General features: G+C 40.4%; 1 protein-coding gene across 1 annotated transcript in view; it reads left to right on the top strand.

The window, feature by feature from the left end:
- LOC145391971 (uncharacterized) overlaps positions 1-14,116 on the top strand; it is a 56,898-nt gene that overhangs the window by 22,489 nt on the left and 20,293 nt on the right. Inside the window, exons 3-4 of the mRNA XM_080266481.1 lie at positions 2,185-2,242; positions 5,093-5,234. Of these exons, the coding sequence (XP_080122607.1) occupies positions 2,185-2,242; positions 5,093-5,234 (200 nt within the window). The remainder of the gene's footprint in view (positions 1-2,184; positions 2,243-5,092; positions 5,235-14,116) is intronic.

Here is a 14,116-nt window from a genome sequence, read left to right as displayed (position 1 = left end):
TATATCCTTTAGTGATCCCTCCACCTCTTCTGGGCTCTCCCAATCTGAAAAAATTCATCTGGAAGTAGCAACAATGAAGTTTTAAAAATACTATGTTGAAGAAGTTAAAAGCTGTTGTTTCAATATTGAGCTGCTGAAAAATAAATACTTTTTCTTTGCCTAAAATTGAATGCAGTTCATTACAAAATTTATTTTAAGTCCAGAGAAGTAAGTCATCAATCATGAATGAGAAGCATGCCTCGCATAAAGGTCTTTTCTCTTAAGTACAGTATCATTTTCCCTGCATACATCATTGACTTTAAGTGAGGACTGACTAGGTTAAAAACAGTAACAACCAGTTCTACATTACCCAGTTTTAAGTGTGTAGGCATCCTTATTCCAACACAGTTAAAGGTAGCTGATCACCTGCTTCCTTTGATGGCATAACGGAGGGGTCGGTGAACAGGGGTAAATTACCCCAGTGGAGTGGATCTAAAAATTTTTGGGGTAATGCATGCGTAATGGGAGGTAATGCGTGCAGTATATTACTGATTCACATCAACGATGTAAGTTTTAGTGAACAAGATTTACAACCATGTATCATGTACCAGGATATTTGTTGCATAGCTGCTGTACCGTACTATTAACAGATCTGTACACAGACGTGGCTTTTTTTTTTTTTTTTTTTTCCAGATGGGGGTAATTTCAGTTTACTCAAATAAATTTTGGGGTAATACCCTAAAAACGTTCCCCGACCGACCCTATGCATTATGTGGCAAAAAAAAATCATTTATCTCATGGGGATTGAACCAGTGCACATGGCCAGCTTGTCACCCTGACTTGACACTATTGACTTATCTTTAATTCCATTGCTATGATGACATCTTTTGTATGTTTTACTTCCTTTAGGGACAGTTTTAATGTACAGTACTGATCTAGTTTTGGGAGACCTCTTGATGGAAGGGTTGGGAAGTCTATTTTAACATATCAAGCCCAGAGATCTTTTTATTGATGTACAGTATATATATTTTTGTCTTGTGACAGTTTTAGGCAGCTTTAGTTAGACTTCTTGAACTGGAGAAGATAGTAATATAGAGTCTGTTAACCCCCTTCAGTACAAGAGGCCTCTCCAAAACTGAATAAAATCCACTGGTAGCAGCAAGAGTAGGCCATAAAGGATGTCACTTGAATTTGTATGGTTAACCCTTTCAGTACTGCAATGTACAGTATTTGATTTATATTCTTTCTGATAACAGGTTAATTTATTCAGTTTTAAAGACCTCTCCATGAAGGGGATATAAAGTTTCCATTAGCCCTTTTTGAGCGGTAATACTGTTTGTATTCTTGCATGTTGTTGTAGCCCCAGATTCATCTGCAGTATGAACCCAATGGACTGCAGACTGAAGCTGCCCTTTTCATGCAGTCCACTAAGCCTCCATTTGGGGAACAGGGAGTTTAGGGACATTTGGATAAGTGGGAAATGGAGTCATTCAGATCTGTCAGTGCCACCATGTGAGGGCATTCCTCTCCAGTACCTTATTCTTGCAACAACCAGACAGTTGTATTCAGTGGAGGGGAGACCTTTCATTGTGAAGATGTAACTGTTTAACCTGTAGGGTTTCTTTGGTTTTGTATTAGAGTGAACAAAGCACCGGAGTTAACCCATAGTGACAGAATGTTAAAGTAATTTTTAACCTGGTCACTGCTAGGATTTCTCTCGTCTTAATGATATTGTATGATGTTAGACTTTTAGTCTCTGAGAATGCAGTATAAATGTTTGTAATTCATCTTTAACTTTTTTACTCCAGTGATATTTTATGTAAAGTAGGAAGGTTAAGGCTATACAGTATATATATATATAAACAGGTAATTGGTGTTTTTTGGTTACTTTGTCGTGGATACTTTATACAGGTGCATTACAGTTAAAGAAAACTCTGCTACTACTTTTTGCATACACGGAAGTCACATACAATACAGGAATTTAAAGGCTTCCTGTACTGTCTGTTTAATAGGTTTTAGGGTGTGGGCCTTGAGTTATTTCTTTTTGCATTAAAATAAATCAAGGCCAAATTCCTTCATGCTTTGCATTACCCAACAATAAATGTTGTTGAGAGGTAATGGATATGTTATAAAAACTGTACTTGGTCATCTTTGCTCCTCTTATCTTGTAAAGAATAATTTAATTCTTTGTGTTTTTCTTTGCAGTGGTGGAGGCCTTCTTCCTCAATGATCAGAACCAGTATGTGGAGGTGGAGGTGTGCCCGTGAGTACCATGTCTTTGCTGCATCACCACAGATACCAGCGCCACCACACTCCCACCTACCACTGCCCCCCCACACACACACACATACATGTGCACACACACTACCACCATAACTACCTCCATAATTACTTGCCCACCACAGCAGTACCATACTACCACCACAACTACCACCAACACCATACATCCACCACAGCTGTACCACACTACTACTACCATAGCTACTACTGATACTGCCACCACATGCTTACCACAGCAATACCACACTACCACCACACACCCATCACAACATGTTAGGTGTGCAACGCCGACTGCATTCCTTCTACCCCACACAGCTGTTGAATTTATACAAGGGTTTTATTCACCCCTGTGTCAAGTACAACTCTCATATGTGTGGGGGGCTCCTCACATGGAGCTCTTCTTAACAGGGTGGAGTCAAAGGCTTTTTGTCTCATTAACTCTCCTCCTCTTACTGATTCCCTTCAACCTCTGTCACATCACTGCACTTTTACATCTTCATTTCTTTTCTACCACTACTTCATTGATCACTCCTCTTCTGGACTGTTTCCTTGTGTCTCGCCTCTCTTATGGAGAGTGCAATGAACTCATCTGATAGCAAATTCTCACCCCTTTTCTGTCCAACTCTCAAATGCAAGAGTTGACCAATATTCCCAATCCCTTCAACAACAGGTCAACTCTGGAACTGTCTTCATCTGTACGTAGGCTATTTCCTTCTGTCTGTGACCTCCAGTCTTTTAAATGAAGTGTGTCCAGACATCTTGAAATGAATGAATCTCTCTCTCTCTCTGTCTGTCTGTCTGTCTGTCTCTCTCTCTCATTGTTTTTTGAGAGAAGTCTTCTTTGATTGTAGCCTTTGGTTCCTTCTTTGCATTAAAAAAAAAAGTACTACCACAGCAACCCCCACCACAACATGCCCTCCACAACAGTACCACACTACCACCACTTCTTTGCTGTGTCACCACAACTACCTCTGCCACCATTTAACCTCCATAGCAGTACCACACTACTATTACACTATGTTACATCACCACAGCCTTACCTCTTTGCAGCCCAGTAGCCATTACAATAGCACTATATAATACACCTGATCTCTTTCACCATAGCTACCTCTATTACCTCTCTGCAGCCACCACAGCCTGTCACACCAGTATTTCAGTCCTTCCTCACACTCACTTCAATGCTACCATCACCACAAGCTCCTCTCTACCATATGCAACAACTATAGACCTGTCACATCAATATCACACTACTGCTGCCACATACACACACACTCCTGCACTGCCACAAAACTACCATACTTGCATTGTGTTACTGCTACTACCACTTTGCAGTCACACAACAGCCTCAGCACTGCCACACTGCTTTTACAACACTACCATGCTATTGTACTTTCAAACCACTGCTGCCATACAATCACCACACCAACACAACGCTGCTTCCACACCAATGTTTCATGATTTATAACTCCTTTCACACCATTGCCATACACCTCTTCATCAATACCATACATAGTAATCATGTGACAACCACACACTGTTATCACACCACTACCAATAAAATATGGTATATATCTCACAGATAATTAACCCATATCATCACGATAATGCAGCCCTTCACACCACAGCACACTCACCTCATGCATCTCTCTTTCATAACACAGACAGACCTTCAACATAACCACAGCAAAAAATCTCTGGGAGGGCCTGGCTGATGCGGCGTATGGTTTCCTGCAGTCCACAAAGTTTACATTCATTGTTTCGTTTTTTAATCGTTTCGTTTTTAAAGGCTCCAACATGCTTGCATGTGTCGGCCTTGCAACAAGAATTACATTACATTACATTACATTACATTCATTGTTTCGTTTTTTAATCGTTTTGTTTTTAAAGGCTCCAACATGCTTGCATGTGTCGGCCTTGCAACAAGAATAATCAACAACAATAACAATGCACAATAATCACCTATGATTGTAGGTCAAACACAGCAAGTGGGAAAAGATGGAATATAAAGAAAAAGAAGAAGATTATCACTCCATTGCCACATTAAGAGAGCCACATCACTTCTGTGTACCACAAAACCACCATTCACATCACCATCTCACAGCACCACACACCATCATACATACTCAGCATATAAATAGACACCATTGCCTGAATAATGCTTTACTGTACATAAACAGAGCTTATGTTTATTCAGTACAGTAGGCTGCATCTGTGTGTGGAAGTTTGTCCATATATTTACTGTATTAAACACGTAAAGTGAACAGAGAATATAGGTAGATGGAGCACAAGATGGAGGTATAGGATAGGGATCTGATGTGGAACTGCATAAGGGAGGGCAGAAGGAAATGTTAACTATGGACAGAAATGCCAGGAGAGCTTTTGGTGAATGTGTTGTTGGGTATTAGACAGGTAGACAGGCAAATGCTGCATAGTAGTTAGATGGAGGTACAGTGTTTATTTATACTTTTTATTTTTATTTTTTTCATATAGGCATTTATTTTTTCAAGTGTCCAGCTCTGGGAACAGACCTGACTGTATGTGTCTGGAGGTCCAGCAGTCTTCTTGAGTACAACATTTCACATGTCACCATTTTCATTGCAAATACTCACTGTCTTTATTAAACACGTGTTAGAACTGTCTCATTCAGAACTGGTGTGGTGGTCGTAAGAGGGATATTATTAAGACATGTCATTGGTTTTGTGGCAGATGATTGAATCCTTTTTTTAATGAAATTCAGTTCATCAAACTGTTCCCTGCCCCAGTTAGGGATCAAATTTGCATCCTTTCAGAGGGGCCACCTCTCTTATCACTTAATAACCATTTCCATTTTCAGATGGGGTCAGCACATTGTCTTGTTGCTAAGTGATGAGAGGGTGACCATCCGACACTCCCTGCCACTTGAGGTCACTACCCAAAGGACCACAGACACGTGGACTGGCACTGCAAAGATCCCTGTCTCTTACCTCCCCATCAAGGTCAGGCTATCCATTCTCTTAGGTGGATTTAGGTACAGTACTGTTTATGCAGAAGGATCTTTATCTCGCACCTCCCCATCAGGGTAATACCATTCATTCTGTCTATCTATCTATCTATTACCAGACGCCTCAATCCCGTTTGTGGTGGCCACAAACAAATTGCCTCCAAGTCGCCCCGTCCCCCGCCATTTCACTGCCCTGCTCCCAACTCACACCCCCCTCTCTCATATACCTCTCCACCCCATCCCTCCATCTCATCCTCAGCCTCCCCCTCCCTCTTCCCCCCTCCACCTCACTCACATACACTCTCTTCATCAGTCTTTCACCCTCCATCCTCTCCACATGGCCAAACCATCTCAGTGTGTTCCTCATAACGCTTCCTATCACATCCACATCCACACCACAACGCTCCTTTATATCCTCATTCGTCAGCCTGTCTCTCCATGTGACTCCACAGGCTCCTCTTAAATAACTCATTTCCACTGCTTTCACTCTTGACTTGTGTCCTTCCAACAACGTCCAAGCTTCACTTCCATACGTTAGAGTTGGTATCACAATACTGTCATGTAGTAACTTTTTCACTTCCATGCTCACTTCCCTGTTTCTTATCACTGCTTTCAAAGAACCAGCAACCTTTCTTCCCTGCTGTACCTTTTCAAGCACTTCACCCTCCAAACCTCCATCCTTACTCATCACACTACCCAAGTTGTGAAAAATGTAGAGTAATTCTGTTAAACCAATCGGGGCCCTCTTTCTGGACACCACAATGTGAGAAATGTTAAATGTATCCAAGTCGGTATCCCTACCGGGACACCGCTATGCAAGAATTTTCTGGTAAACAATTCGTAAGTCGTTACTCTTCCCTAAAGTTGTTTAAGTAAATCAAACAAGTCTCAGAGTTAGGTGATACGTAAATTAAATTTAACTCACCTACAATACTATTCTTCTATCTTATCTCTTCGCTAATCCCCCCTTGAATTGGCCAATTCGTAAAGGTTACTTAGCTATATGAAGAGGGAGTGATCGTTAACCGATGACGATGAGGCTGCCTGGTATAGTTGCTTGGGCAAGCAAGCGTCCTTATGGTGTGTATGTACAACTTGCTACCTCCACGAGAGCTAGGAGCAGAGTCGGTGAACGCGGCAAACCCTAACCCTTCATCGAATTGTGGGTTGCCAACTCTTAGTTATTTACAGTACTAAATACAGTCAAATTACATCATGATATGTACAGGGTAAATCTAACAAATTAATCTTAGTTCCACTTAAATTAAAGTTAGACCAATTATTCCCTTTAACTATGTAAATATCTTAATTCCACATCTGCCTTAACAGGGAAATCTTTCCCTGCTTGCCACGTCACTATCGCGCAGACGCAGCTTAGGTCAGTGGAAAATACCACATAATTACATGTATTTACAATGCATAGTTCTCCACGGGGGTTAAATGCAGTAGCATTTAATTTATCAATAACAAGAATTATTAAGGAGAACGTCGTTTTCTGGGTTATTAAAACCGCTTGAATAATTAACAACAGTCTCTAGTTCCTCTGCCATTAACCATGGATAAACTATGTTAAATTTAGAAAGCGCTACTGCTCTTGGGGTATTTATTTCCCACAGTTTTGGGGCCGGCGGAAAATGATACGTTGTATCATGTAATATGACCCTTAGCCAAGAGTTCCCTCCATAGTTCTCGAGAACCCTGTGCTGCGGCCCTACTAGGTCGCGCCTCTTGACCCGTTTGATCTTCACCATTCTCTGAATCCGGAGTGACTGCTAACTCAAGGGGTACCAGTTTATCAATAGTTTTTATACTGGTATGTCCCCTGCATTTTATTTTTACGAGTCTCAGCACCCCTTCAGAATCTGGGTGTGTGGAGATTACTTTAGCTAATGGCCACTGGGATCTTGGCTGTTCAGTCTTCACTAAGACCACATCTCCTATGTTAATAACTGATTTGTTGCTGGCAGCTTGAGCTCCATAAAACCTCTCTCGTAGGCTCAAAAGATACTCTTCACTCCAATGTCTATTCCATGTATCCAGCACCCTTTTCAGACGTTGATATCCCTCCCGAAGGTGTTGTCCTAAATCATTATTTTCTATGTTAGGATCATCAACTTCTTCCTGGATATCCACACAAGGCATTGGATGGAGCTTCCTGCCATGTAACATGTGAGCCGGTGTTAAGGCCTCTAGAGAGTCGCTAGTGTCATCTTGATAAGTCAGAGGTCTATTATTAATCCTGGCTTCAATTTCAGTTATTACTGTTCTTAAATCTTCTCTCGTGATCTTAGTTCTATGTAATGTTTTCCTCAGGCAGTTCTTGACAATACCAATCATTCTTTCGGTAAATCCATTTTGCCATGGAGCTCTTGGAGCTGTGAACTGCCAAATACAATTTCTGATTCCCAGCGCCCGACTTAACCTTCGGGTCATTCATTATGTTCAACAGTATGGGAGCTGCTCCAACGAAATTAGTTCTGTTGTCGCTTATTAACTTGCCAGGACAAGACCTTCTAGCGGCAAATCTGCGAAAGACATTGAGGAATGTCTCTGAGCTTAGGTCTTCCGCTAACTCTAGATGGACTGCCCTTGTGTAGGCACAAGTAAATAAACAAATGTAAACTTTATGGGGAGTTTCTTCACCCGTAACAGTTATAGCCCCTGTGTAGTCCACTCCTGTTATATGGAAGGGCCGACTTATGTTCACCCTATCCTTCGGTAGGGCTGGTGGTCCTGGGTAGATATAAGGTCGCTGCTCATACCTCCTACAAATGATGCAGTTTTTGAGATATTTTTTAATAACCTGTCTACCCTTAGGAATCCAGTACCTTTCCCAAATTTGGGCTAAGGTCTGCGGTACACCTCCATGGAGAGTCGAATCATGGGCTTCCTTTATAATAAGTTGTACAAAGCATCCACTCTTAGGTAAGAAAATGGGATGTTTGGTTTGGATGGGCAAGTCAGCCTTTACCAATCGGCCTCGACATCTTATCAGACCCTTTCCGTCTAAGAACAAGCCTAAATTCTTTATCAGCTTATTCCCTTTTCCAGTGTCTTGGCCTAAAAGTTTATATATTTCCCCGTAAGAATTTCTTTGTACTCTTTTCAGCCAGTATTCTAGGGGATCTAATTTCTGAAACCCCACCTTCTTATTCAAAAATTCAACAACCAATTTAGTAGTATTTAGAAGTTGTCTTATTGATGAAAATCGGCTGATGTCAATCACTTCTGGCTCAGGTACTACTGGATCCAAGTTCACTACACTAACCTCGGCAATACTGTACTGTTTCTGTTCAGGCCAATCCTTAGTGAGTAACCATTTAGGACCTTTAAACCACAAGTTATCTTTGATCAGTCTCCTTACGGTTGAACCTCTCGAGAGCAGGTCAGCTGGATTCTGTTTGGAAGACACATGCATGAATTTAAATTTGGAAGACAGCTCTTTAATAGTCTTCACTCTATTACGGACGAAAGGAATTTTACTGTCTTCCTTCCCTATCCAGTAAAGACAAATCTCACTGTCAGTCCATATGTAAATGTCCTCAAATTGAGTATCAAGAGTAATGGTTATATACCTGGCCAATTTAGTTCCTACTTCTATGGAAGCCAATTCCATTTGAGGTAGGGTTCTTTCTTTAATTGGCGCAACTCTGGCTTTGGACATTATAATCTTACTATCCTGTCCTGTTGCGCAATAAGCTACTGCTCCATAAGCCTTTTGAGAAGCATCACAAAATATGTGTAAGTGCGACTTCTCATTACTGTTTATTTTCCTGTGAATACATATGCTTGATGTAGTTTCAAACTCCTTTCTAATCTGTTCCCATTGTTCCACATATGTCTCACCTAATTCAGTGTCCCAGTCTAACTTTTTCGCACAAGCCTCCTGTACTAAACATTTGCCCCTAATAACTATAGGACTAACAAATCCTAATGGGTCAAATAGCTTGGAAACCTGACTTAACAAGGACCTCTTGGTGAGAGTGACATCAGAGAACTTAATTGGTTTCAAACTTATTACATCAGCTGTTGTATCCCAGTTAAGACCTAACACATTTTGAATTTTGGGAATGTCAGAATCTGGATAGTCCTCTTGTATTTTATTCCTCAAAAGCGGTGAATTTGTATTCCAGCTCTGTAACGGCAAATTCGCCTTTCCACATTCGGAATTGGCTACTTCATAAGCCTTCAAAACTTCCGATTCTGTATCAGCAACACCTTGCAAATTATCCATATAAAAAGCCTGCCCTATTTCTGGACATTTGGCATTTTCAAAATGATGCTTTTAAAGTGTTGCAAAGTAGGAAAGGACTAGCGCAAGAGCCAAAGAGCACCGATCGGAAACAGTAAGTTTTCAATGGACTATCCTTAATTTGAGGATCATGAGGCCAGAGGAATTTTGTAAATTTCCTATCATCATCTCTCAGTCCTATTCTGAGAAAAGCCTTACTAATGTCTGCTGTGTAAGCGTAAGGTTTCTCTCTAAATCTTAGTAACACATTCCCTAACTTCTCTGTTAGTGTAGGTCCAGAGTATAGGCAATCGTTCAAGCTAGCTGATCCCTTGGACGCTTTACTACTACAGTTGAATACTATCCTTATGGGAGTAGTTAGTGAATCCTTGCTTACAGCATGATGTGGTAAGTAGTGTCCTTCTTTGTGGTTAACAGGGTATTCTACCTCTTCTATAAATTTATTCTTCAATTGATCCTTTATAATATTATCATATAGGGTCAGATGTTCTGGTTTATCTCTCAACTTTCTTAGAAGAGAATTTAACTGAGCTTTAGCTGCTTGGTAATTTGTTGGTAACTCTGAGTGGTTTAGTTTCCATGGTAATCCTACCCAATACTGTCCATCCTTAAATTCCACAGACTGATTATACAAGTCCAAGGTTATTTTATCTTCAGGGGTTGGTTCCTCAGAGTGTATTCCTACACTGTCTAGGTCCCACAGTTTGTGTACAGGTTCAATGTTTTCATCCAACAAGTCATTTATCTGAGTAGGTTCTAATTCTGCACCTATTCTAGCTACCATCAATGACTGTGTGGGGGTAACAAACACTGAGTCTACTAGTTTGGCCTCTCCTTTATCTTGTTTTGGAAAAGGCAACTGACCCATAATAAGGTTACCTCCTGGACTCTTGAACAACTGTACCTTATTCCTTTTGAAAGTCCTATGTAGGAATCTTCCACAATAATCAGAACCAATTATCATTTTTATGGGACCCACAGTATCTGATTCAACATTCCGTTTAGCCAACTTTATCCCTGAGCTTTGTAGATGATCAGAGGTTTCCTTCAATCCCTTTATGTATATACTTGTCTCCATATTATCAAGTTACAGTTGCTGTTATACGGCATTTATATCTGCCTAATTGTATTACAGGTCTAACTAAATCAAAGGACTGAGCCTTCCTAGTTGTTAAGAATCCTGTAATGGCTAGATTTACCTTGCCGATAACTGGTAACTTTAATTTCTCCACAATGTCTGCAGATATGAAAGTTTTCTGAGCACCCGTATCAAACAGGGTACATACCAATTGGTTTCTATTCTCAAACAATACTTTCACATCTGCTATTGGTACTGCAGCTGGCATTACTAATGGAGCATTCCCTTTTGCAATTGTCATATTGACGCTTGCAGGTTTAGGAACCTCAATTTTCATCCTAGGGCATAAAGCACTATGATGATGATCCTTTTTGCATTTGAAGCAAAGATTTAATTTAGTCTTACAGTCCGCGGCAGTATGTTCGGAGTTCATACAGATTATACAACACCCCAGTTCCTGAAGCTTCCCTACTCTAGAAGCATAATCAGGGTAGTGTTGACAAAATACACTGGAATGTTGTTCACCACAAAAGACACAAACTTTCCTGTCTTTTACCATGGAAGGTTTTATTCCCTTAATATCCTCAGCATGTCTATTCCTTATCTTTAATACTTTATCCTCGGCCTTCGTGGAGCTAAGGAAAGTACCTATCTCTTCTTTAGGCACATACTTAGTCTTCTCTGACTTAACTTTCCCAATCAGTTGGTTAGTGGGTTTTTTCTTTACTTCAGTCTTCTGTTTGACCTCAGTAGTGTTTAATGTTCCTTGCAAATGTTTACAGAGTTGCATCAAGCCTTCCTCTATCTCTTCACAGGAGAAATTATCCTTCTGGTACCTACCATACAAAGCATCCTTGGTTTTCGGTGGTAACTTTAAGGATACAATTCTTGAAAGCACCCAATCTGATGTCTTAATATCTTCGTAAGTACCTAAGGCCCTTAATTTACAACTTATTGCAATTCTAAATTTTTGCAAGGAATCAAAATCGTGCCTAGGCATGGGTAATTCTATTAGAGCCCGCAATAAATGATTTATAATTTGTTCCCTGTCTTCGTAATTTTGTCTAAGGATGGTCAAAGCCACTTCATAGTTATTTTCTTCTACTGGTAATTCTTTTATCAGTTGATATGGTGTTCCTTTGACCTGTCCTAACAAATAAGTAAGTTTGGTGACTTTAGGGAGTTCTGTTCTATCGTGTACCAAATATTTGAACTGATCCCAAAAGGATTTCCAGTTCTGCTCTCCATCAAATTCCGGAAGCGTTATTTGTGGTAACACAGCTCTACTCTGCTGTGCCACAACTTGTGTTTCCGCGGCAGTGTCAGCTAATTCAGACTCTAGTGTCTTTACTACAGTTAAGTATTCTTCTAATTTGTCTTCAAACTTAGTAGTTTCTGACTCTAAGAGTTCCTTATTCTCAGCCTTTACTACAGCCGCTTCTAAAGTTAAGTAACTCTCTTCGTACTTACTCCATCGATCTTTCAGAATATTTAGGAGACTATTTATTCTCTCCTTGGACAGAGGTATTTGGTCCAGCGACTGGTTACAATCATTTATGGCTCTAGTTACCCATCCTGCCTTACTACTAGAAGATCTTTGCAATAAAGAAACAGACATGTTGACGGAGTTCTAATTTAATAATTTAATTATGAATTCCAACCACAATTTTACCACAACTTAGTAATGATTTGATTATTTTAAATTTTGAAGAGGGTAGGGATTAAGTCCTCATTGTACAAATTATCCCCTCTCCCATTTCGTAATATTCATTACAGCTCAGCTAACTATTTAGTTTAATTTTGAGGAGTGTAGGGATTAGGTCTATACTTTTAACCTATTCCCCAGGGTTATTAAACCTCAAGGGTTTTATTTCATCCCCACACTCAATTGCCAAAACACCCATATTCCCAGAGCTCAGAATTTATTACCTCAATACTCCATAGGCCCACCCATAGCTTGTACAGCATAGAACTCTCCTTTCTTATGTTCTACATAATTTATAAATTTCTGCAGAACCGCTTCCCTACCATGATGGTTCCAATGTATACCATCAGATTTCAACATTGCTTGGAAGGGCTTGGCATTAAAATGTATGAAATCCCTTCCCTTCCTGGCCCGTCTGCAAACTTCGGTTCACAGCTCTGCTAACTAATTTATATGTTCCATAACAAACTGAGAGCCATATGGCAGGTTCCTTGGCTCGAGGAGGGTTATGGCTACTGAGGATTTACAAGAACTCTCTATGGCTCCTACCACTGCTAAAATATTCTCCACAACTTCATTGACCTCCACGTCCTCATGGATATCATTTCCTCCAAGGAAAAGGACCGTACGGTCATGCTCCCAGTCTAGTACGGCATTCAGCCTTTCATCTTCAGAGAAAAAGCTTGCCTTTCCTCCCGGAGCCCTATAGACACGTACGTCCACGTCTTCCACTTCAACCGAATGTGGTAGTAAACTATGCCCCACAAAAGCAACTTTAAACACATTCAGCGCCTCGGCACACATCGGTTATCCTCACTCGATCGGGGCACCAAAAATGTGAAAAATGTAGAGTAATTCTGTTAAACCAATCGGGGCCCTCTTCTGGACACCACAATGTGAGAAATGTTAAATGTATCCAAGTCGGTATCCCTACCGGGACACCGCTATGCAAGAATTTTCTGGTAAACAATCTGCAAGTCGTTACTCTTCCCTAAAGTTGTTTAAGTAAATCAAACAAGTCTCAGAGTTAGGTGATACGTAAATTAAATTTAACTCACCTACAATACTATTCTTCTATCTTATCTCTTCGCTAATCCCCCCTTGAATTGGCCAATTCGTAAAGGTTACTTAGCTATATGAAGAGGGAGTGATCGTTAACCGATGACGATGAGGCTGCCTGGTATAGTTGCTTGGGCAAGCAAGCGTCCTTATGGTGTGTATGTACAACTTGCTACCTCCACGAGAGCTAGGAGCAGAGTCGGTGAACGCGGCAAACCCTAACCCTTCATCGAATTGTGGGTTGCCAACTCTTAGTTATTTACAGTACTAAATACAGTCAAATTACATCATGATATGTACAGGGTAAATCTAACAAATTAATCTTAGTTCCACTTAAATTAAAGTTAGACCAATTATTCCCTTTAACTATGTAAATATCTTAATTCCACATCTGCCTTAACAGGGAAATCTTTCCCTGCTTGCCACGTCACCTAACGCGCAGACGCAGCTTAGGTCAGTGGAAAATACCACATAATTACATGTATTTACAATGCATAGTTCTCCACGGGGGTTAAATGCAGTAGCATTTAATTTATCAATAACAAGAATTATTAAGGAGAACGTCGTTTTCTGGGTTATTAAAACCGCTTGAATAATTAACAACAGTCTCTACGTCCTCTGCCTTTAACCAGGGATAAACTATGATAAATTTAGAGAGCGCAACTGCTCTGGGGGAAAATATTTCCCACACAAGTACTTAAACATACTCACATTTTCCAATTCCTCACCATCCAACCTCGCTGTACATTCACTGACTTCACCTCTCTCAAAGACCATCACTTT

Source organism: Coenobita brevimanus, chromosome 20 (genome assembly GCF_032717465.1).
Source record: "Coenobita brevimanus isolate Jiangsu-jjx chromosome 20, ASM3271746v2, whole genome shotgun sequence".
NCBI lineage: Eukaryota > Metazoa > Arthropoda > Malacostraca > Decapoda > Coenobitidae > Coenobita > Coenobita brevimanus.
Note: the sequence above shows the minus strand (reverse complement) of the source record. Positions and strands in the feature narration are given on the sequence as shown.